Source organism: Poecile atricapillus, chromosome 1 (genome assembly GCF_030490865.1).
Source record: "Poecile atricapillus isolate bPoeAtr1 chromosome 1, bPoeAtr1.hap1, whole genome shotgun sequence".
Taxonomy (NCBI): Eukaryota; Metazoa; Chordata; class Aves; order Passeriformes; family Paridae; genus Poecile; species Poecile atricapillus.
In genome coordinates, this window is record NC_081249.1 from 126,593,214 (window position 1) to 126,609,631 (window position 16,418).

The 16,418-nt window shown below is 56.9% G+C and overlaps 2 protein-coding genes across 5 annotated transcripts in view; both read left to right on the plus strand.

Moving 5' to 3' along the window:
* PTDSS2 (phosphatidylserine synthase 2) overlaps nt 1–3,819 on the plus strand; it is a 30,078-nt gene extending 26,259 nt beyond the window's left edge. For all 3 annotated transcript variants that reach the window (XM_058848853.1, XM_058848862.1, XM_058848871.1), the window contains 2 exons: nt 1,967–2,152; nt 2,915–3,819. In XM_058848853.1, coding sequence (XP_058704836.1) covers nt 1,967–2,152; nt 2,915–3,059 — 331 coding nt within the window. In that variant the 3' untranslated portion in view covers nt 3,060–3,819. The remainder of the gene's footprint in view (nt 1–1,966; nt 2,153–2,914) is intronic.
* A 131-nt stretch (nt 3,820–3,950) lies between these two features.
* SYT12 (synaptotagmin 12) lies at nt 3,951–15,296 on the plus strand. 2 transcript variants are annotated; one of them, XM_058848883.1, is made up of 8 exons: nt 3,951–7,029; nt 9,561–9,625; nt 10,913–11,106; nt 11,410–11,802; nt 13,850–14,065; nt 14,160–14,280; nt 14,442–14,575; nt 15,123–15,296. In XM_058848883.1, exons 2-8 carry the CDS (start codon nt 9,589–9,591, stop codon nt 15,294–15,296), a joined length of 1,269 nt encoding a protein of 422 aa, XP_058704866.1. In that variant the 5' UTR covers nt 3,951–7,029; nt 9,561–9,588. The 2 variants fall into 2 exon arrangements, with proteins under 2 accessions (XP_058704866.1, XP_058704875.1); XM_058848892.1 differs by lacking the exon at nt 3,951–7,029 and having other exon boundaries at nt 8,844–9,625; nt 10,268–11,106.
* The last annotated feature ends 1,122 nt before the right edge of the window (nt 15,297–16,418 follow it).

A 16,418-nucleotide genomic window follows, 5' to 3' on the forward strand; every position in this document is an offset into this window, starting at 1 on the left:
CCTGCCCTTGGTGTTGGACCTACTGGTTTGGGACGTGCCTCCAACTCACAGGTAAGAAGACTCTCTGCCTCGCTGCTGAGCTCCTCTCCTTGGCACCATTCATCTTCTTGTGTTTGGGTTGGAAAAGCTCCTTTGCCCTCTGTTCAGCCACATGACATAACACTGGAGTTTGGGAGAGCCATCCCTTGCCAGTGCCTCATCCCTGGTTCCGATTGTTGCTGTTCTTTCCACGAGCTGGAGCAGCTCATCCCGAGATGCACCGTCCCCTGTCACTGCCACCACCTCCTGCCGTTTTCCCTGCTGGGGGAGGTGACTGCCCCCACATCCTGGGGTTCCTGGCTCTTCTTGATGCCCCCCAGAGCTGACATCAGAGCTGAGCACCTGCTCTTACCTGGTACCTTCTCTGTGGAGGGTTTTGTAATTCCTTCCTGCATTCCAGGCCATCCAGGCAGACAGGATCTGCCCCCATTTACTGTCTTTCTTTGCACATCATTTCAAGCCAAGGATCCTTCAGGATTCTTCCCGTGGAGTTGTGTAGGGGAAGAGCAGAGTAAGCATGATTTGCTGCATGGTTGTATTTACAAAAGTCAGTGCATTATTCCTGCTGGGAAGAGCAGGCTGTACCAGAGGCTCCTAGCTTACATCACATGGGAAACCTTGCTGACCTTTTCCTTTTGGAAGCTCTTAATGCTCTAAGATTGGAATATTCCACTGACCTTCCTTGACAAAAATATGTGGCTCACTGCCTTGTCTGGTGGTGATGGGATTGTCTGGGGTGAACTGATGAGGTCTCTTCAGCCAGCCCTGCAATGTTTGGTCTAGAAAGCAGTGAAATTCCAATGTGAAGGATTCTTTTTCCTGTTCAGCATTCTGAGTATCTGCAGGCAGTTCTGGGGCTTTGCTTGCAGGACTTTGGGCTGAAGTGGTGACAAAGTGGTGCCAGGAATTGTGAAGTCCCAGAAGAGGGGTAAAGCTTTCTCCAGCCCTCACACACCACACGCTGCCTCCGAGTTCCCGAGGACTGGATGTGTGAAATGTTCCTGACCAGGAGTGTCTTGATGCGTTTGTGGCATTTGACCTAGTCACACATTCCTGATTGGAATCTTCCTGTCACCTCCAAGGAGTCTGCATCAAGGCCATGAATTTCTATCTCCTTCATCGTGAGAAAAATCTTCTGCATCTTTCCTGAGTATTCAGGCAAGAAACTAGCTCTCTTCCTCGGCAGCCTTAGGGGCTGCCCAGCTCTTGTGTTGCGATTATCTTTGATTCCGTTGTCACAGAAAGGATGGCAGAGGAGGAAGCAGCCCAGCAGAGCAGAAAGCTGCCCTCGTCATCCCAGCAGCTGGAATCCCTTGTGAGAGATCTGCTGCTTCCTTTCATCTCTCTGCCTGTGGGTTAGGACTGGTCTCTGCCCATTTAATCTGTCACCACCTGGAGCAGTTTCTGCAGCCCTTTTATCTGAGCTGATCCAGGCAGGATACCTTTTAAGAAGGAATGCACTCATCCCCTCTACATCAGCAATCACCTACACTTGATTAATTCCATATTTTTTCCCAGTGTATTTGGATGGTTTGGTGTGGCTTGCACGATAGGTTGGTGTCAAACATGGCTCTGAGCCTCGTGTCTGAGAAGCTCCTGTTTGGAACCATACCCTGAACAGCAGCTGGTCTCAGGCTGGTCAGAGAATCGTTTCATGTGGATTTACCTGGGAATGGGGGCACTTCCCTGCATTGTGTGGTGATGAAGTTTAACTTTTCTTGCTTTCAGAGCCTCAGAGAGGAAACTGAAGTAATGCCAACATGAAAGTGTCATCCTGCAGAGCCTTAGTGCGTGTGTGATCTGAACTAGACTTGTAGGACTGTGCAGAGCTGAATGAAACCACTGCCCCAGCTGTCTTTTTGTGCCGATTTCTCCACATCCCTAATTTTACAGCAATGAAATGTTTTTGTCTCTGTTTCTCTTGCAGGAAGTTCCACAAGAAGCTGGGCCAGCAGGCCTGGCTGGTTGCTGCTATTACTGCCACGGAGTTCCTGATCGTCGTCAAGTACGATCCCTACACACTCACCCTGTCCCTGCCCTTCTACATCACCCAGTGCTGGATCCTGGGGATTATCCTGGTGCTCACCTGGACGGCCTGGCGCTTCTTCATTCGGTGGGTGGGGCTGTGTTTGGGGCTGGCCAGGGTTTCAGGAGGATTTGTTCAACCCCCATCCTCAAATGTGCTGCCTGGGGAGAGAGCACAGCTCTCCTAGTTGGGTGCAGGTTCTGAAATAAACAGAGCTCTCTGGGCCTGATCCTGGCAGTTTATTGTCTGGATCATGGAAAGCAGCTGCACAGGGCCTGAGGAATTTGCAGCCCTCCAGTATTGGAAGGGACCCACAAAGAGGCTGGAGAGGGACTGGAGGCACAGGACAAGGGGGAATGGCTCCGTACTGACAGAGAGCAGGGTTAGATGTGCTGTGGGGAGAAATGAGGGTGGAGAGGCCCTGGCACAGGGTGCCCAGAGAACCTGTGGCTGCCCCATCCCTGGAAGTGTCCAAGTCCAGGTTGGATAGAGCAGCCTGGCATAGTGGAATGTGTTCCTGCCCATGGCAGGGAGTGGAATGGGATGGGCTTTAGGATCCCTTTCAACCCAAACCATTCCACAGTTGCTTGCAGTGCGGTGCTGTGTGGAGGGGGCAGCAGTGGCTGCTCCTGCAGGTTTGGCTGTTGTGCTCCAGCAGAGGTGGGAAGAGGTGGGAAGAGCCAGGCCACTGGTCAGAAACACAAACTGCCAGTGAATCAGTGCCATCAGCACTTGCAGAAATGCTCAGCCAGAGGCTCCAGTGAATTGTTATCCCCAGGAAGCTCCGAGCAGAGAGGTTCCCTTGCCGTGGGTCCTGCAGGCTGAAACTGTGTGCTGTGTGTGTTGCAGGGACATCACCCTGCGGTACAAGGAGATCCGGCGGCAGAAGCAGGAGCACAGGCACGAGAAGGACAAATGCCTGAGCAACGGGGATGGACACTCAGCCCTGCTGGATGAGCCCAACGGGAGCAAACTCCGGGAGAGGAAGCTCTGAGCGCAGACACAGGACTGACAGGAACTTGTGGTGCCCGAGAGGGCCTGGTGCACAGTCCCAACCTTATCCTACCTAACTCCTAATTGTCATTGTTAGCGTTCCAGCGCGTGGGAATCCTCTCGGGGGAGGATGGCACTGACACAGCCCCCCTCTCTCCTCGTGGCACCTGGGCAGGGCTGGAGGAAGTCTGTGGAGGGAGGTCAGCGCTGACACTGCACACGGGGCGGGGCCTTCACCGGCTGCTGTGTGTCTTCCTCGGAACCAGGTGTGGAGACAGGGGGCTCAGAGCACGGCACACAGGGATCTGCTGCTCCATTCCCAGGGAACTGAGAGCTCTGTGGGGCGTTTGGGCATTAGGAACACTTGTTTTGGAGTGTACAGAGACCAGGCATAGGAAGTGAATTCTGTTCTTCCTGCTGGAACTACCTGGAGCTGTGGAGGAGGGTTGGGTGAGGTGTTGAGAGAGGTGACCACGGGTACACAGGGACGTGTGGCCAAGCTGCGTTCCTTGCACGGGATGTACCACACCACACTGCTGCTCCAGCCCCTCCGCAGGGCATCCCACTGACTTCCGATATCCTGGAGCGGCCTGCGGCACGTGGGTGGTGTGTCCCAGCTCTGGGCAGACAGACAACTTCTCCTTAGCTCTTATTTTTAATTTCTCTTTTAGTCTTGGTCATCTCTTAAATGTAAGGGAAGGTGAAGTGAGAAAGGTTAACCTGCCTTTGCTCTGCGGAGTAAAATGTGTCACAAGCAGAAACGGGGAGCGTCCCATCAGTCTGGAGTTCTTTGCTTTATCTTCAGCTGGGTTTGCGTCCTCACCACGGGGGGTTTGCTCTCTGGGCTCTCTCAAAGTGCCCTTTGTCCCTGCCCTGTTCCTTCCAGGACAGCTTCTGGAGGGGTTTCTGATGCCTGCAATGTCACACCCCCATCCCTGTCCCCCCTGCCAGCAGCAGGCCCAGGCCAACCACGTCCCTGGCACAGCACAGCCAAGGAGCATCCTGAGCCAGGCAGTGTTTCTGCTGGTGACTCAGCATCCTGGAAAGGGAATTGGAAGCCTGGGCTGCTTTGTTTCCCCAGGTCATTATTCCAAAATGTGAGAGCTCCACTAATCCACATGGATTCTGTACCCTCTGCTCTGAGCCCTTGCGTCGCTGTCCTGGGCACTGACGTCACCCTGTCACTGCTTAATCCAATCTGCCTGTTTTTCAGGCAAGTGTTTATCCAGAAGAAAGTGATACAAACAGTACAATTCCAAGAGTACAACCTGAACTTTTGAAGTGGCAGGAGGTCGCAGAGCTGCTGCCCAGCACACATCTAGGTTTTTAATCCGGTTCGGTCTTGTATGGAAATGACAGCCAACATTCCCAGTTTTAGTGTCTCAGATACATTCCACCTATAAAAAGTGGGCAATGGGCAGTCTGGAAGTCAGGGATCCCCAGCTAGGGAGGTGGCCAGGTGAGCTGGGGGTACTTGTCACTGCACCCCCCTCTCACCAAAGGGCCACTTAGCTGCTGGCAACACCTGGTGAGGAATATCCAGAAAGATCTGGGAGCTTTGACCTCATATGTGAGCCACTGCCTCATCTGTCTGATCCAGGGGATCCCAGGGATAAGTCTGGATCCTATCCATGTAGTTCTGTGTGCTGATTTGTCCTTTGGGACAAAGAGTGCCTGTGGGTCCTCTCTTGTCACCTCAAACATGGAGCCAGGGGGCTGAGGGGGCTCGGGCTGTGTCCCCTCCAGCACACAGGATGGGTGGGTGGGTGCTGGGCCTTGAGGTAAGGAATGTGTCCAAGCTTTTAGGGAAAAAGGTGGGCTCTGGTCACTGCAAACATGCCTGGATTCAGGAATCCTTTTGTGATCGCCTCGGAGCAGTCTCAGAGCAGCCTCATAGGGAGGAGGTGGAAGGAAGCCAGGAGTCCTCATGGGAATAACGTTTCGTGTGACCTAAAATGGGACCCTCCCTGTGGAGAGGGCAGAGGTGGCTGGCTCCTGCTCCCACACAGGAGTGTCCAGCTCACCTGGAACAGGTCTCCCACCTGTGGTCACCGATTTCATGGAGAGCTTGGCCAAAGGTAAGTGTTTGCTTTAAAAAGGAGGAGTTTTTAATAGGTGAGCTGGTTGTCTGTGTGAGGCTGGGTGAATCCAGGTGCCCAGCTTGGAGATTTCTGAACCTCAGCCTGATCCAATCCTGTCAGGAACAGTCCTGGGGGTCACTTTTGCCCAGAGTCTGGAGTGGTGAGCCCTGAGGTGCCCTGCAGGAAGGTGCTAGGTCCTGGGCTGTCCTGTAGAGGGACATCCTGCCACGTCCCTGGGGATGCAGGGGAGCTTTGGGAAGTGGGGAAGGACCATGGCCTGCTCTTTTCCAGCTGTACCCAGAGGAAGAGCCAGGAAGCCTCATGGAAAGGAGCCTTGGCTGCAGGAGGAGGCAGCTCTCCCACCCAGGAAGCATTTTTGGTGCAGTCAAAACTTGCTACATTTTCTCCCTGAAAATGAACTTCCTACCAGGAAGATCATGGGGGCATCTCCTAGTGCTGCCCCCCTTGCATCTTTATAGAGCAGGGAGCCTGGCCCTGTGGCTGGATATGAGTGTTCCTGGGAATTACAGGTCCTGGAATGTCACACTGGTCCGTGGCCTCTGACCCCACCTTTTCTGTTTGTGTGGGTGTTTTTTCCTCACAAAATCACAATTACTTCATTTTCTCCAATCAAAAGTGTTTCTCCTGCTGTCTGAAATTGCTCCTTGTTGTCCTAGAAGTCACCTGATGTTAAGGTGAGGTGGCTGAAGCCATGGATATGAAGGCGGGGAAAGGGAAGATCCCACAGGAGGGTGTGAAGGCACAGTCTTTCCAATGGTCCTGGTGTGGTGGGCATGGAGCCAAACTGTCCAAGGGGCTTTTGGGGCCAGATCCCAAAAGATTCCACTTTCTGCTGCAGAGGGAGAGGATCTGATGGTTTTTCTTAGGAACATCCACAGCCAAGACCTTGCTGGACAGCCCCAGGTGTCCCTATGGCCAGGAGGGACACACACCTGGAAGCTGTTTGGGACAAGGGAGAACCCAAGGATTCAGCTTTAGGATGGTGAGGCAGAGAGCACAAGGGGCTCTGCACCTTTGGGGGACAAGGGGAGGGGACATGGGAGCCCGTGGAGAGAAGCACTCGTCAGGGTCCGTGGGGAGGAGCAGCTGGAGATGCAGAGATGTGGATGGACCGGGGAGTCCCTGGGAAGTGGGATTTGGGAAAGCCTGGTATGGCGAAGCACACAGCAGAGGGTCTCTGGTACGGGAGGAGGGATTTGGCATTGTTCCTCCTCACTCCTGGCTGGGATTTGATTTGGGGTGCGTTCACAGGGGTTTGGGGTGAATTTCGTTGGGTTGTTTTGGGGTTTTTTTGGGTTTGTTTTGTTTTGTTTTGTTTTGTTTTGTTTTTATGGCAACTTCCTCCGGAAAGCTGGGAGCCTGTCAGGCAAACCAGAGAGACCCCCGGGGTGGGCAGGCTCTGCCGGGGGGTTCGGGCTGGGCTGAGCCAAGCCCGGGGAGGCGCAGAGACCGCCCAGCTCATGGCACGGATGAGCTGCAGCTCCGCCCCGGGCTGGGCTGGGCGAGGGAGCGGAGCCGCTCCCGGTCCCGCACCGCCGGGAAGCATCCCGGCTCTGGGGGGGACATCCCGGATCCCGGGGCTGGGCTCTGGAGCCGCAGGGACCCCCGGGCAGCGGCGGGGGGGCTCTGCCCGGTCCCCGCGGCCGGGAAGCATCCCGGGGTTGGGGAGTCCCGTGGATCCCGGGGCTGAGCTCGGGGACCCTCGGGCGGTGCGGGGGGCTCTGCCCGGTCCCCACCGCCGGCCGGGCGGGCCACGGGGGTCGCAGGGCCCCCCCTCCCCCCTGGGAGTGGACACAGCTCGGCGGATGCCGGGGCCGCCCGGGGGTCCCCGCGCTCCCCGCGGATCCCTGAGGATTTGTACCTGTCCAGGTAAAGCGCGGGGGGCACCGGTTCGGGTGGGATGTGTCCCCTGTGGGGGCTGGGGAGGGCGATGGGTGAGAGCAGAGCCCAAATCCTTCTGTTTTGGCAAGTTTGGGATGCGTCTTTATTCGTGCCAGGAGCAAACTCCATCCCGCTTCTGTGGCCTGCGGATGGAGGCCGGGCAGGGCAGGAGAGCGGTGGAAGGGGCTGGCAGAGCAGCGCTGCAGGACCGGCACCACCGCTGAGCCGAGCTTAGCCCGGGCTCAGCGCACCGGCCACGGGTGTCTGGGGCAGGACAGCGAGGGAGGATGAGCAAGGAGATCGCTGGAACCTGGGTTGGGACGTCTGGAGACTGCAGTGTGCTCAGGGGGGTCATAGCCAGGTTGGTCCCGGTGCTTTGGGACCAGCAATTGGGGTTGCTGTGCCTGTGGCCTTGGCAGCAGCGAGGTGACAACCCCGTGAAGGCTGGGGGACCCCCTTTTCCAGGGGAGACAGGTGGCTTTGATGCTGTTTTTCTCTACCTCGTTGAGCTGTTTTATTGTCCCTCCAAGCAGGAAGAGGGACCTGAGCTCTGCAGCAGCTCCCAAGGAAAATGAAGCTGCCCTGGCTTTGGGGTGTTGAGATGTCTGTACCCCAAACCTGGGACTCTGCACCCCAAACCAGGGCTCTTCAGCCTGATCTTGAGGTCTGTGGGTGAAAAATCCATCAATCCCTGTGCTGCCAGCAGCAGGAGAGTGGTGCCTCTTCCCTTCCCAATGCCTCAGGCTTGATTTCCCAGGGATTTGAGCAGCAAGTCAGGGGGATGTCAGAGCAGCTCGGTGCAATGCTCCAGGGAAGAGCTTAGTTAACAAAAAAAAGACATAAATCCTTCCCCAAGCACCTCCACCCCCGTTTCCTTGCTCAGGAGAGATTGATGCTGTTTTCCTAATAGGAAAATACCTCTGGGTTTCATCCCAGTGCTGAGCACTGCAGTCTCTTTCCAGGTGATGCCTTGGAAATCTGCTTAACTTGATGCTTAGAGCTCATTAGAGAGGGAGGTTTTGGGGAGAGCTCTGAAAGGAAAGAAAAATTACAAAGTCCTTCTAATTTCCAGAAGAAACTGGGAAGAGAGATGGAAGGGGTTTAAAGGGGATGTTTGTCTTGCAGGGAAAGTCAGTCCTGAAAACTTTGCTGTTTTCGTATTAAAAATAATTGGGAAGCAGAGAGAGGAACAGAGCGCCTTGCTTGGGCACGGGGGCTTTCCAGGGCATAAAAACAGGCAGTTTAGGGTAAATCTCCATCACGATGCTCTGTTAAGATGTCAGTTTTCAGCACTAAACAGCAAAGTGGGCCTTGAGCTGAGCTCAGCCCATAGCATGAGCTCAGCTCGTTCTCAGCCAGGAGAGGAGTGTTTCATACATTGCACAGGGAGATTTGTGCCAGAGAGAGGAGGGTGGGGAGGGACTGGGCATCTCCCAGCCCCATCCCAGCATCACTATCACTTCGGGTTACATTTAGGGCTCCCCTTCCTCCTGTTATCCCCAGGATAGGCTGTGTGCCCTGCAGAGGAAGCCAAGCCAGCACAGCTGATGTTCCATGCATGAAATTCCCACTTTTGCCTGTTGAAATCCAAGCCTGGATGGTTTTGGGGGGAGCTGATCACTGCTCCCCCCCTCCCAAGTGCCTGAGGCTGTGAGCACCCAAGGGGAGCTGGAAGGTGGGGCCCAAGTATTGCAGAACCATCTGTCCAAAGCCAGTCCAGCTCCATGAGTGGGCTTCGGGAATTTTGGAGAAGGGCTGGGGGACTCTGAGGGGGGTGTGTGGGGGTTTAGGTGCAGTGCTGAGGTTGTGTCCCCTTGGGGTTCTGTGGGATCCCACCAGTTCTCTGTGGCCTGTGATTCCCTGGCACAGATGCCAGGGAACAAGGGGTGCTGCTCAGTTCCCATTGGATTTGCTTGTTGGGTGTTTTTGGGGATCTCAAACCCCTCTTTTCAGGAGTAGTGGCTTGGATAAATCCTCCTCAGCATCCATGGTGCCTTGTGCTAGGATCTGCCTGGGAGAGCAGCTTCTTTTTGACTTGACTGGGGAAAACCCTTTTGTGGGGGAAGGCCATGGAGCTTTCCTGCTGCAGGAGCTGATTCCTGGGGAAGAACATCCCCTAAACCCCACAAAATGGTACAATAGGGCTGCCCCCCTCGGCTCGGGCTAGGGCAAAGCCTCAGGAGAGTCTGGGAAGCTGCAGGAGGCAAAGGAAGATTTCAGCTGGAAAAGCAGCAAAGGGCTCCTGGAGGGGCAATGTCCACATGCTGAGAGGTTGGGAATGTTTAAAGGCTCCCGAGGTAAATTGAGCAGCTCTACCCCTTCCCGAGGGTTCCTGTCCCTCCTTCAGCTCCTGCCGGTGGCTGAAAGGCTTCAGCTCGTTTGCTCAGCGCTTGGAAGTGGAGCCAAGGCTGGGAGTGATGGAGGGGGAGCAGTGATGGAGCATCCCTGCTGGAAAATCACAAGGCATTCATTTTTCAGTTCTTCCCCTTCATCCTAACGCTGTGTCTCACGCATTCCAGGCTGTCCCGCTCGCAGGGAGTGTTTGCCATGGACACTGGGCACGTAAGCAGATCCCGCTTCAGTGGTGAGTTCTCCCCAGGGAGCCCAGGAAGGGTTTGGGGCAGAGCTGCTGGTGCTCACACTGAGGTTTTTTTTGGGGAAGGGTTGTCAGGTCCTCGCTGCTTTCCGTGGGGAGAACCCTCTGCTCCATGGGCCTGTTGGGTTTTGTTTCCTAAAACAAGGGTAAACCCTTAAAACCTCTAAGTTTTCCAGCGTGAGTGCTCAGCCCTTGGAAACAAGCAGGAATGAGGGGGAAGCAGATTCCAGTTCAGCTGGGATTTGCACTTGGAGTTCCTCAGAGCCAGTAAAAGATTATTCTGCTATTTTTTATTTCCAATTTTACCCCTCCGCCATAGCAGGAGCCTGGGAGCTCTGGCACGGGAAACCTCCAACTGCTTCCCACAGCATCCTTAGCCGGGATGCAGGGATAAAGCAGAGCCCTTTAGGGTTTTGGGTCAGGGTGGATGAAGCAGGACCCGGGTCCCATCCCAATGTTTAACCTCGCAGATCCCTGTGGGCTGCTCCTGGGATCCAAAGCAGGTGCTTTGGATGCGAGTACTCAGTTCCTTCTGCTGTTCCCGCTGGAGGAGGGCTGGGGGGAGCAGCAGCTTGTCCCTGCGCTCGGATGCGATGTGGGAGTTCAGCCTCGGCTTTGGGCTTTTTCCAGCTCCGAAGGAGGGAGCTCTGCGGCGTGATGATGCCGGAGGACTCCCCGGCAGCGCTCCGGGATGAGAAATCCTCTCTTTCCCCCTTTTCCTGTGCTGCACGGGGCGGCTGGTGCCGGTTCGGTGCGGGAGTGATGGAGGCTGGTGCAATGCAGCAGGAACCGCTCGCAGCCCAGCCCGGCGCTCCCTCCCCGCTCGCTCCGGCGGCACCCGCGGGGCTCTGCCTCTTTCCAGCAGCTTTTCCTTTGGTTTTTCCCTTGTCCCGCCTTTCCGTGGCATCCCCAGGCAGCAGCTGGGCCGAGGGCGATGCAGATGTGCGCTGGGCACATCTGTCAGTGGCACAGAGCCGCAGCTGGCAAAGGGACCCCCGGCACCTCCGGAGCGACACAGCCACTCGCTGGGAAGCGGGGCTGGGACACAGGAGAACTTCATCTCCCGGGAAAGCCGAGCCAGAGCTGCCAGTTTTTGGCCGGCACAGCCTCTGCCTGACCCGTTCGCAGCCACCCGGGTGGGAGCTGCGGTTTATCCCCTCCTCGGCCCATCCCATCCTCGGAGCTTGGAGCCGAGTTCCCGGCGTGGAAGCAGCCGAGGCTGAAGGCTCATTCCCGGGATTGTGACCAGCTCACGGAGCCCCCTGTCCCCTGCAGTGGCCTCCAGCCCGCCGCGGTGGGAGATCGGGCTCTACGCCGCCGGCGCCTTGGCGCTGCTGGGAATCGCGGCCATCAACCTGTGGAAGCTCTGGCGCTCCGGGAGCTACCCGGCCCCTTCCCCCTTCCCCAACTATGACTACCGGTACCTGGAGCAGAAGTACGGAGCGGCGTGCCCGGACATCAGGAACAAGGTAAGGGGGGAAGCTGCGCTTGTCTCCTTCCCTTGGCAGCGCGCGGGATGCGGGAGGGGTGGGAATATCTCTTGGATCCCCTCGCTGTGGGGAAGAGCCACGGGCTCCAGCCTGGTGCTGCCGGAGCTTTTGGGGGGACCGCTGGAGCTGGGAGCTGCGGGAAGCTCCGGGCTCGCTGCCGCGGCAGCTTGAGGCCAGGCAGGGGCCGGGATGCATCCAAGGAGGCGGCGGAGAAGCCCAGCTGTCCGGCTCCGCACGGAGGGATGGCATGGATGGCACAGCCTGCTTTCCTCTCCCTGGCAGCGAGGGCTGGCCCCGGGCTCGCAGCGGGCTCCAGGTCGGAGCTCTTCGTCCCGCAAGAGCAGCCTGAGGGCAGAGGACACTTTGGAGAGCATCCAGGAGCTGGGCAGCCTGGAGCTGATGGGCAGAGACCTGGGCCTGGCCCACTACGGCCCCCTGCGGAAATCCATCTCGGCCGACTCCCTCAACTCCATCTCGTCCATCGGGAACAACTTCGGGCAGGATTTCACGGTGGGGCAGGTGGAGGTGTCCATGGAGTACGACGGGAGGGCGGCCGCCCTGCACGTGACGCTGCTGCAGGGCAAGGACCTGCTGGAGAAGGAGGATGCGCGCTTCGAGTCCTGCTTCATGCGCATCAGCCTCCTCCCGGCCGAGCAGATCGTCGGCATCTCCCGGGTGAGCCCCTCATTCGCACCCAGACATCCCCACAGACCCCTGGGCACACGTGGCGTTTTGCGTGGCAGCGTTCCTTGGCCGCATTCCCCAAGGAAGTGGTGTGGTTTTGGGAGCAGGGCATGCCAGGATTGGAAATGGTTGGTGCAGGATCTGGGGGATACCAGCTCCCCAAGGCAGTGGTGGGGTTTGGGAGCACGGATGTAGTTGGCATGGGATTTTGGGGTGGGTCTCATCTCCCCACAGCGGTGATGGGATTCGGGTGCAGAGAGCTTTGGGCTGGCGCAGGATTTTGAGGGGTGTCCCAGGTGGGTTTACATATCAGAAACACAGCAGAGGCAGGAATGTCTCCCCCTTGGCTGGGATTTGGGCTGACTTTGTCCTCTCTGAGCATGGCTGGTGGCAAGTTCTCCTGCTTGACTGTCCCTGCTGTGGGAAGGATGCAGTGGCACAGGGAGGAAGTGGCCTTGGGTGGGATTTGGGTGGCAGTGGCAGTTTGGGCAGGTGCTACTGGTGTCTTGCCATGGCCCCACAGTCCCCTGAGTCCCCACAGTCCCTCTGCTTCCCACAGCAGTCCCAACGCTGTTCCCTCCCCACAAAGGATTGTGGAAAATCCATGTGGCAGCACTGGCAGCCACAACCAAGGTTGGATCTGGGGCAAAACCTCCCTTTTTAAGTGCCTCAAAAGCTGCTTTTGGAAAGCAGGAGCTTCAGTTTTCTTCCAGCAGCTCTTTTATTGCAGAGTCAGTTTGATTTAGTCAGGATATTCCAGCAAGGAGTGGGAATTTGCATTCCATTAAAGCCCCTCTCCACTGGGGTGGAGGTGCTGCTCCATCCACACAAACCAGCTGCTGCCTCCAAAATATTTCCACAGTGCCCTTTTAGACCATTTTTCCATCCAAATCTCTGGCTCTTTATTTATGCTCTGGAGATATTTATTATTTAGTGTCATTATTTATAATTCACCAGCACAATTTACCTCCTCGGCTGCCCCAAGGCCACAGTTATAAAGGCCCAGCTGCTTTTTTTTCCCCGTGCTTCTGGAGGGATTTTAAATAGCAGTTCCTGTTTGGTTGTACTTGATCCAGAACTCCCAAAATACAGTGTGGGCTGCAGACAGTCAGTCTGTAAAATCTGTAGGGCTTTAAAATCTGCTCTTCACACAGAGGAACTTCAATCCCCCAGGGACTCTGGAGGTTGGTGGTATCCAGTGGGAGAGCGTGGACTAAGAAGGCAGGAATGGCAGGTGCTGCCTTTGTGTCTTTCATCCCAGGGATGGAGCAGGGCTAGGAGCAGACTGAGACGGAAGAGAGTCCTTGGGGCAGAGCAACCCTCTCCTGGGGGGCTTTTGGGGTGACACAGCCCCACAGAGGAGTCCCTTCTCCACCCAGGTTTGGGTGGCTTTGGGGAGCTGGTGGTTCCACTTAGCTCCATGCTATCCAATCCTACAACTTTCCATGCTATGGGACAAACCCCTGGTTCGCCTACAACATCTTGGATGTGAAACAGGGCTGGAGTAGGGGAAAAAAAAGAATCCCTAAATTTGTGACCTCAGAGCATTTTCCCTTGGCCGATTCTTTGGGGCAGCAGCATCTGCAGGATGAGCCATGGGAGCTGCTGCTGCCTCTGCTCCCAGAGAATGACATGACACAGGGACAACAGCAGCCAAACAGCACCATTCCCACTGGGCACGTTCAGGAGTTGGTTCAGCTTGGAGAAGGTCTGGGGGTTACACCTTGTAGCCATAAATTCTGTCACCTGATGTGCATCCGCACTCCCAGGGGGTTGGGATGTATCCGAGAGCACTGGGCCAACGCCGATTCTCTAATTAAAATAATTAATAGGCACCAGGGCAGGTCACAGCCCTGATTTTCATCCCAATGGCTGAGCAGTTGCTGTGGTCAGGCCAGGAATAAACCATCCCTATTGGATGGGGCATGCCCTGGGTATGCCCTCCCTGCACTTCTTGCTATTCCCCTGAGGTGGGGTGGAGTTGGGGAGCAGCACCCAGCCCCATGTGTGCCAGGGCTATCCCTGCTTCCCACGGCAGATCCAGAGGAGCGCCTACTCCGTGGCCTTTGACGAGCGTTTCTCGGTGCCGCTGGATCCGGCGGCGCTGGAGGAGAACAGCCTGCGCTTCTCCGTCTTCGGCATCGACGAGGACGAGCGGAGCGTCAGCACCGGCGTGGCCGAGCTCAAGCTCTCCGACCTGGACCTGGCCACGCGCCCCTTCAACGCCTGGCTCTACCTGCAGGACACCAACAAGGTGAGCCAGGGGTGTCCCATCTCCCAGCTGGAATTTGGGACAGTGGGAGGTTGTCTTGTCGTGGATGTTGTGTCCTGGATGTTGTGTCCCACAGGCGGTGGACACGGTGGGGGAGATCCTGCTCTCCCTGAGTTACCTGCCCACGGCCGAGCGGCTCACGGTGGTGGTGGTCAAAGCCAAGAACCTCGTGTGGAGCAATGGGAAGGTGACTGCAGGTGAGGGGGGGCTCCGTGGTGGGGTTTGTCCTGATTTATCTGATTTGCTACACGGGAGGGCTCCCTGTGAGGACAGACCTGACACCAAAAAGGGCCCCCCCCCGCTTTCTCCACATTACCTGGGACACGTGTGACTGATCCCTCTCCTGCCCTCTGAGCAGATCCCTTCGTCAAGGTGTACCTGCTGCAGGACGGGAGGAAGATCAGCAAGAAGAAGACAGCAGTGAAGAGGGGAGACACCAACCCCGTGTTCAACGAGGCCATGATCTTCTCTGTGCCGGCCATCGTGCTCCAGGTCTGGCCCAGCCCAGGGTGGCTGGAGAGGGAGGGAGGACACATCCCAGTGCTCCTCAAGCTCCCCAAGCCCTCCAGTGGGGAGCTCCTGGGGGTGTGGGGTTCTGGGGAGTGATCCTGGGAGCTGTGGGGGTTGTAGGGGTGTGGGTCTGGTTTGGGGTGGATGTGTGGGGGCTGCTTGGAGAGGCATGGATGTATGGGAATGGCTGCTGGAGGGGGGATGTGTGTGGGGGACTCTTGGGGAGGATATGGGTGTGTGGGTTGGATGCACAGGGATGGTCTGGTATGGGGACAGGGGCAAAGATGGATTTAGGGGATGTGGGGGAAAGAGGGAGCTGTGTGTGGGGGGTATATGAGGGTGGGTATTTAGGGATTTGGAGGGGTTTCAAGAACAGGGGGCGGGTTTGAACAGGGTGGGGGCACAGAGCGTGTATGCGGGGCATGCCAGGCTGGGTGGTGATGCATGGATGCGTTGCCCATGGAGAGGGCACAGGGATACGTGTCTGGGGGGGGTCTGTGCAAGGCCATGACAGCCCCGTGCCCCCCAGGAGCTGTCCCTGCGTGTGACGGTGGCCGAGAGCGGCGAGGACGGGCGCGGTGACAACACGGGCCACGTGCTCATCGGGCCCGCGGCCAGCGGCATGGGCACCACGCACTGGAACCAGATGCTGGCCACGCTCCGCAAGCCCGTCTCCATGTGGCACCCGCTCCGCAGGAATTAGGCCGGATCTGGGGACAGCGGGCCTGAAGGGGGGACTGGGTGGCACCTCATGAGGACGAGGTGCCAGCACTGAGGAGCCCAAAACACCCGGAGCACGGACAGAGCGGCTCCGTGGGCACGTTCCGGGTCACCCCCGCATGCGCTGGGCCAGACCTGCCAGAAAAGAGCCTGAATGGATCAGAATCAGCAGGAACCTCCCCAAACCATGGCTCCTGAGCGTTCCACGTGCTCCCAACGGCCTCGCAATCCGTGGAATCCTCAAATGCGGACTCTGAGCGAGGGAGAGGGGGGGATTCCTTTCGAAGGTGGTTTTTGGTTGGGAATCGTGAGGGGGGTGATAAAAGCCAGCCTGGCGTGGGTGATGATCCTGAAGGGATCTTTTGTAGTGACTTTGGTGTGTCTGTGCCAGGGTTGGAACGTTTCCAGTGAGAATGGAAAAAGGGAGCAATAACAGCAGAAAATCAATTGTTACATACAGCTTCTCTTCCCATCTGTTTCCCCACACAGTAAATCCCTCCCCATCTCCACTGGCTGCACAGGCAAGGATTGGTTTCCAACCTCTTGGGTCTGAGGTCAGATCCATGCTGGGAATCATCCCCTAAATGTCCAGTAGGATCAGGGGCAGCTTTTCCCACCCAAGCCACTTTTCCAACCCAAACTTACCCTCAGAGTACTCAGGACAGCACTGCAAATTCCTGCTCCTTAACACAACTCTCACAACTGACAAGAGTTGCTTTTTCTAGCCTCTAATCCTGGACTTGGGCTGTGACTTACCCTGCAACTCATTTTATCTAAGATTTGGCCCTATGACCCAAGGCATGGTTTGGGCTCGAGGCCTCCCCTTCCCCATCCCTATTCCCATTCCCAGGCACACCTGGAGCAGGGCTGAGCCCCCTCCTGAGCCCCTGGCCCAGGTGGGGAGGGAATGGCTGCAGTGTGGGTAGGCCGGGTCCCTCCAGCTCTGAACGGTGCCGGAGGATTGCTGGGCTGGGACACATCCATTTCCTCAGTCATCCTCCCTGGAACACGGGGTCACCCAGGGTTTCTGGTGCCTCTTTCGATGCCCTGCTGCAGGGCATCCATCATTTGCTGCTGCGGGGACCGATGTGACAGTGACAGCTTT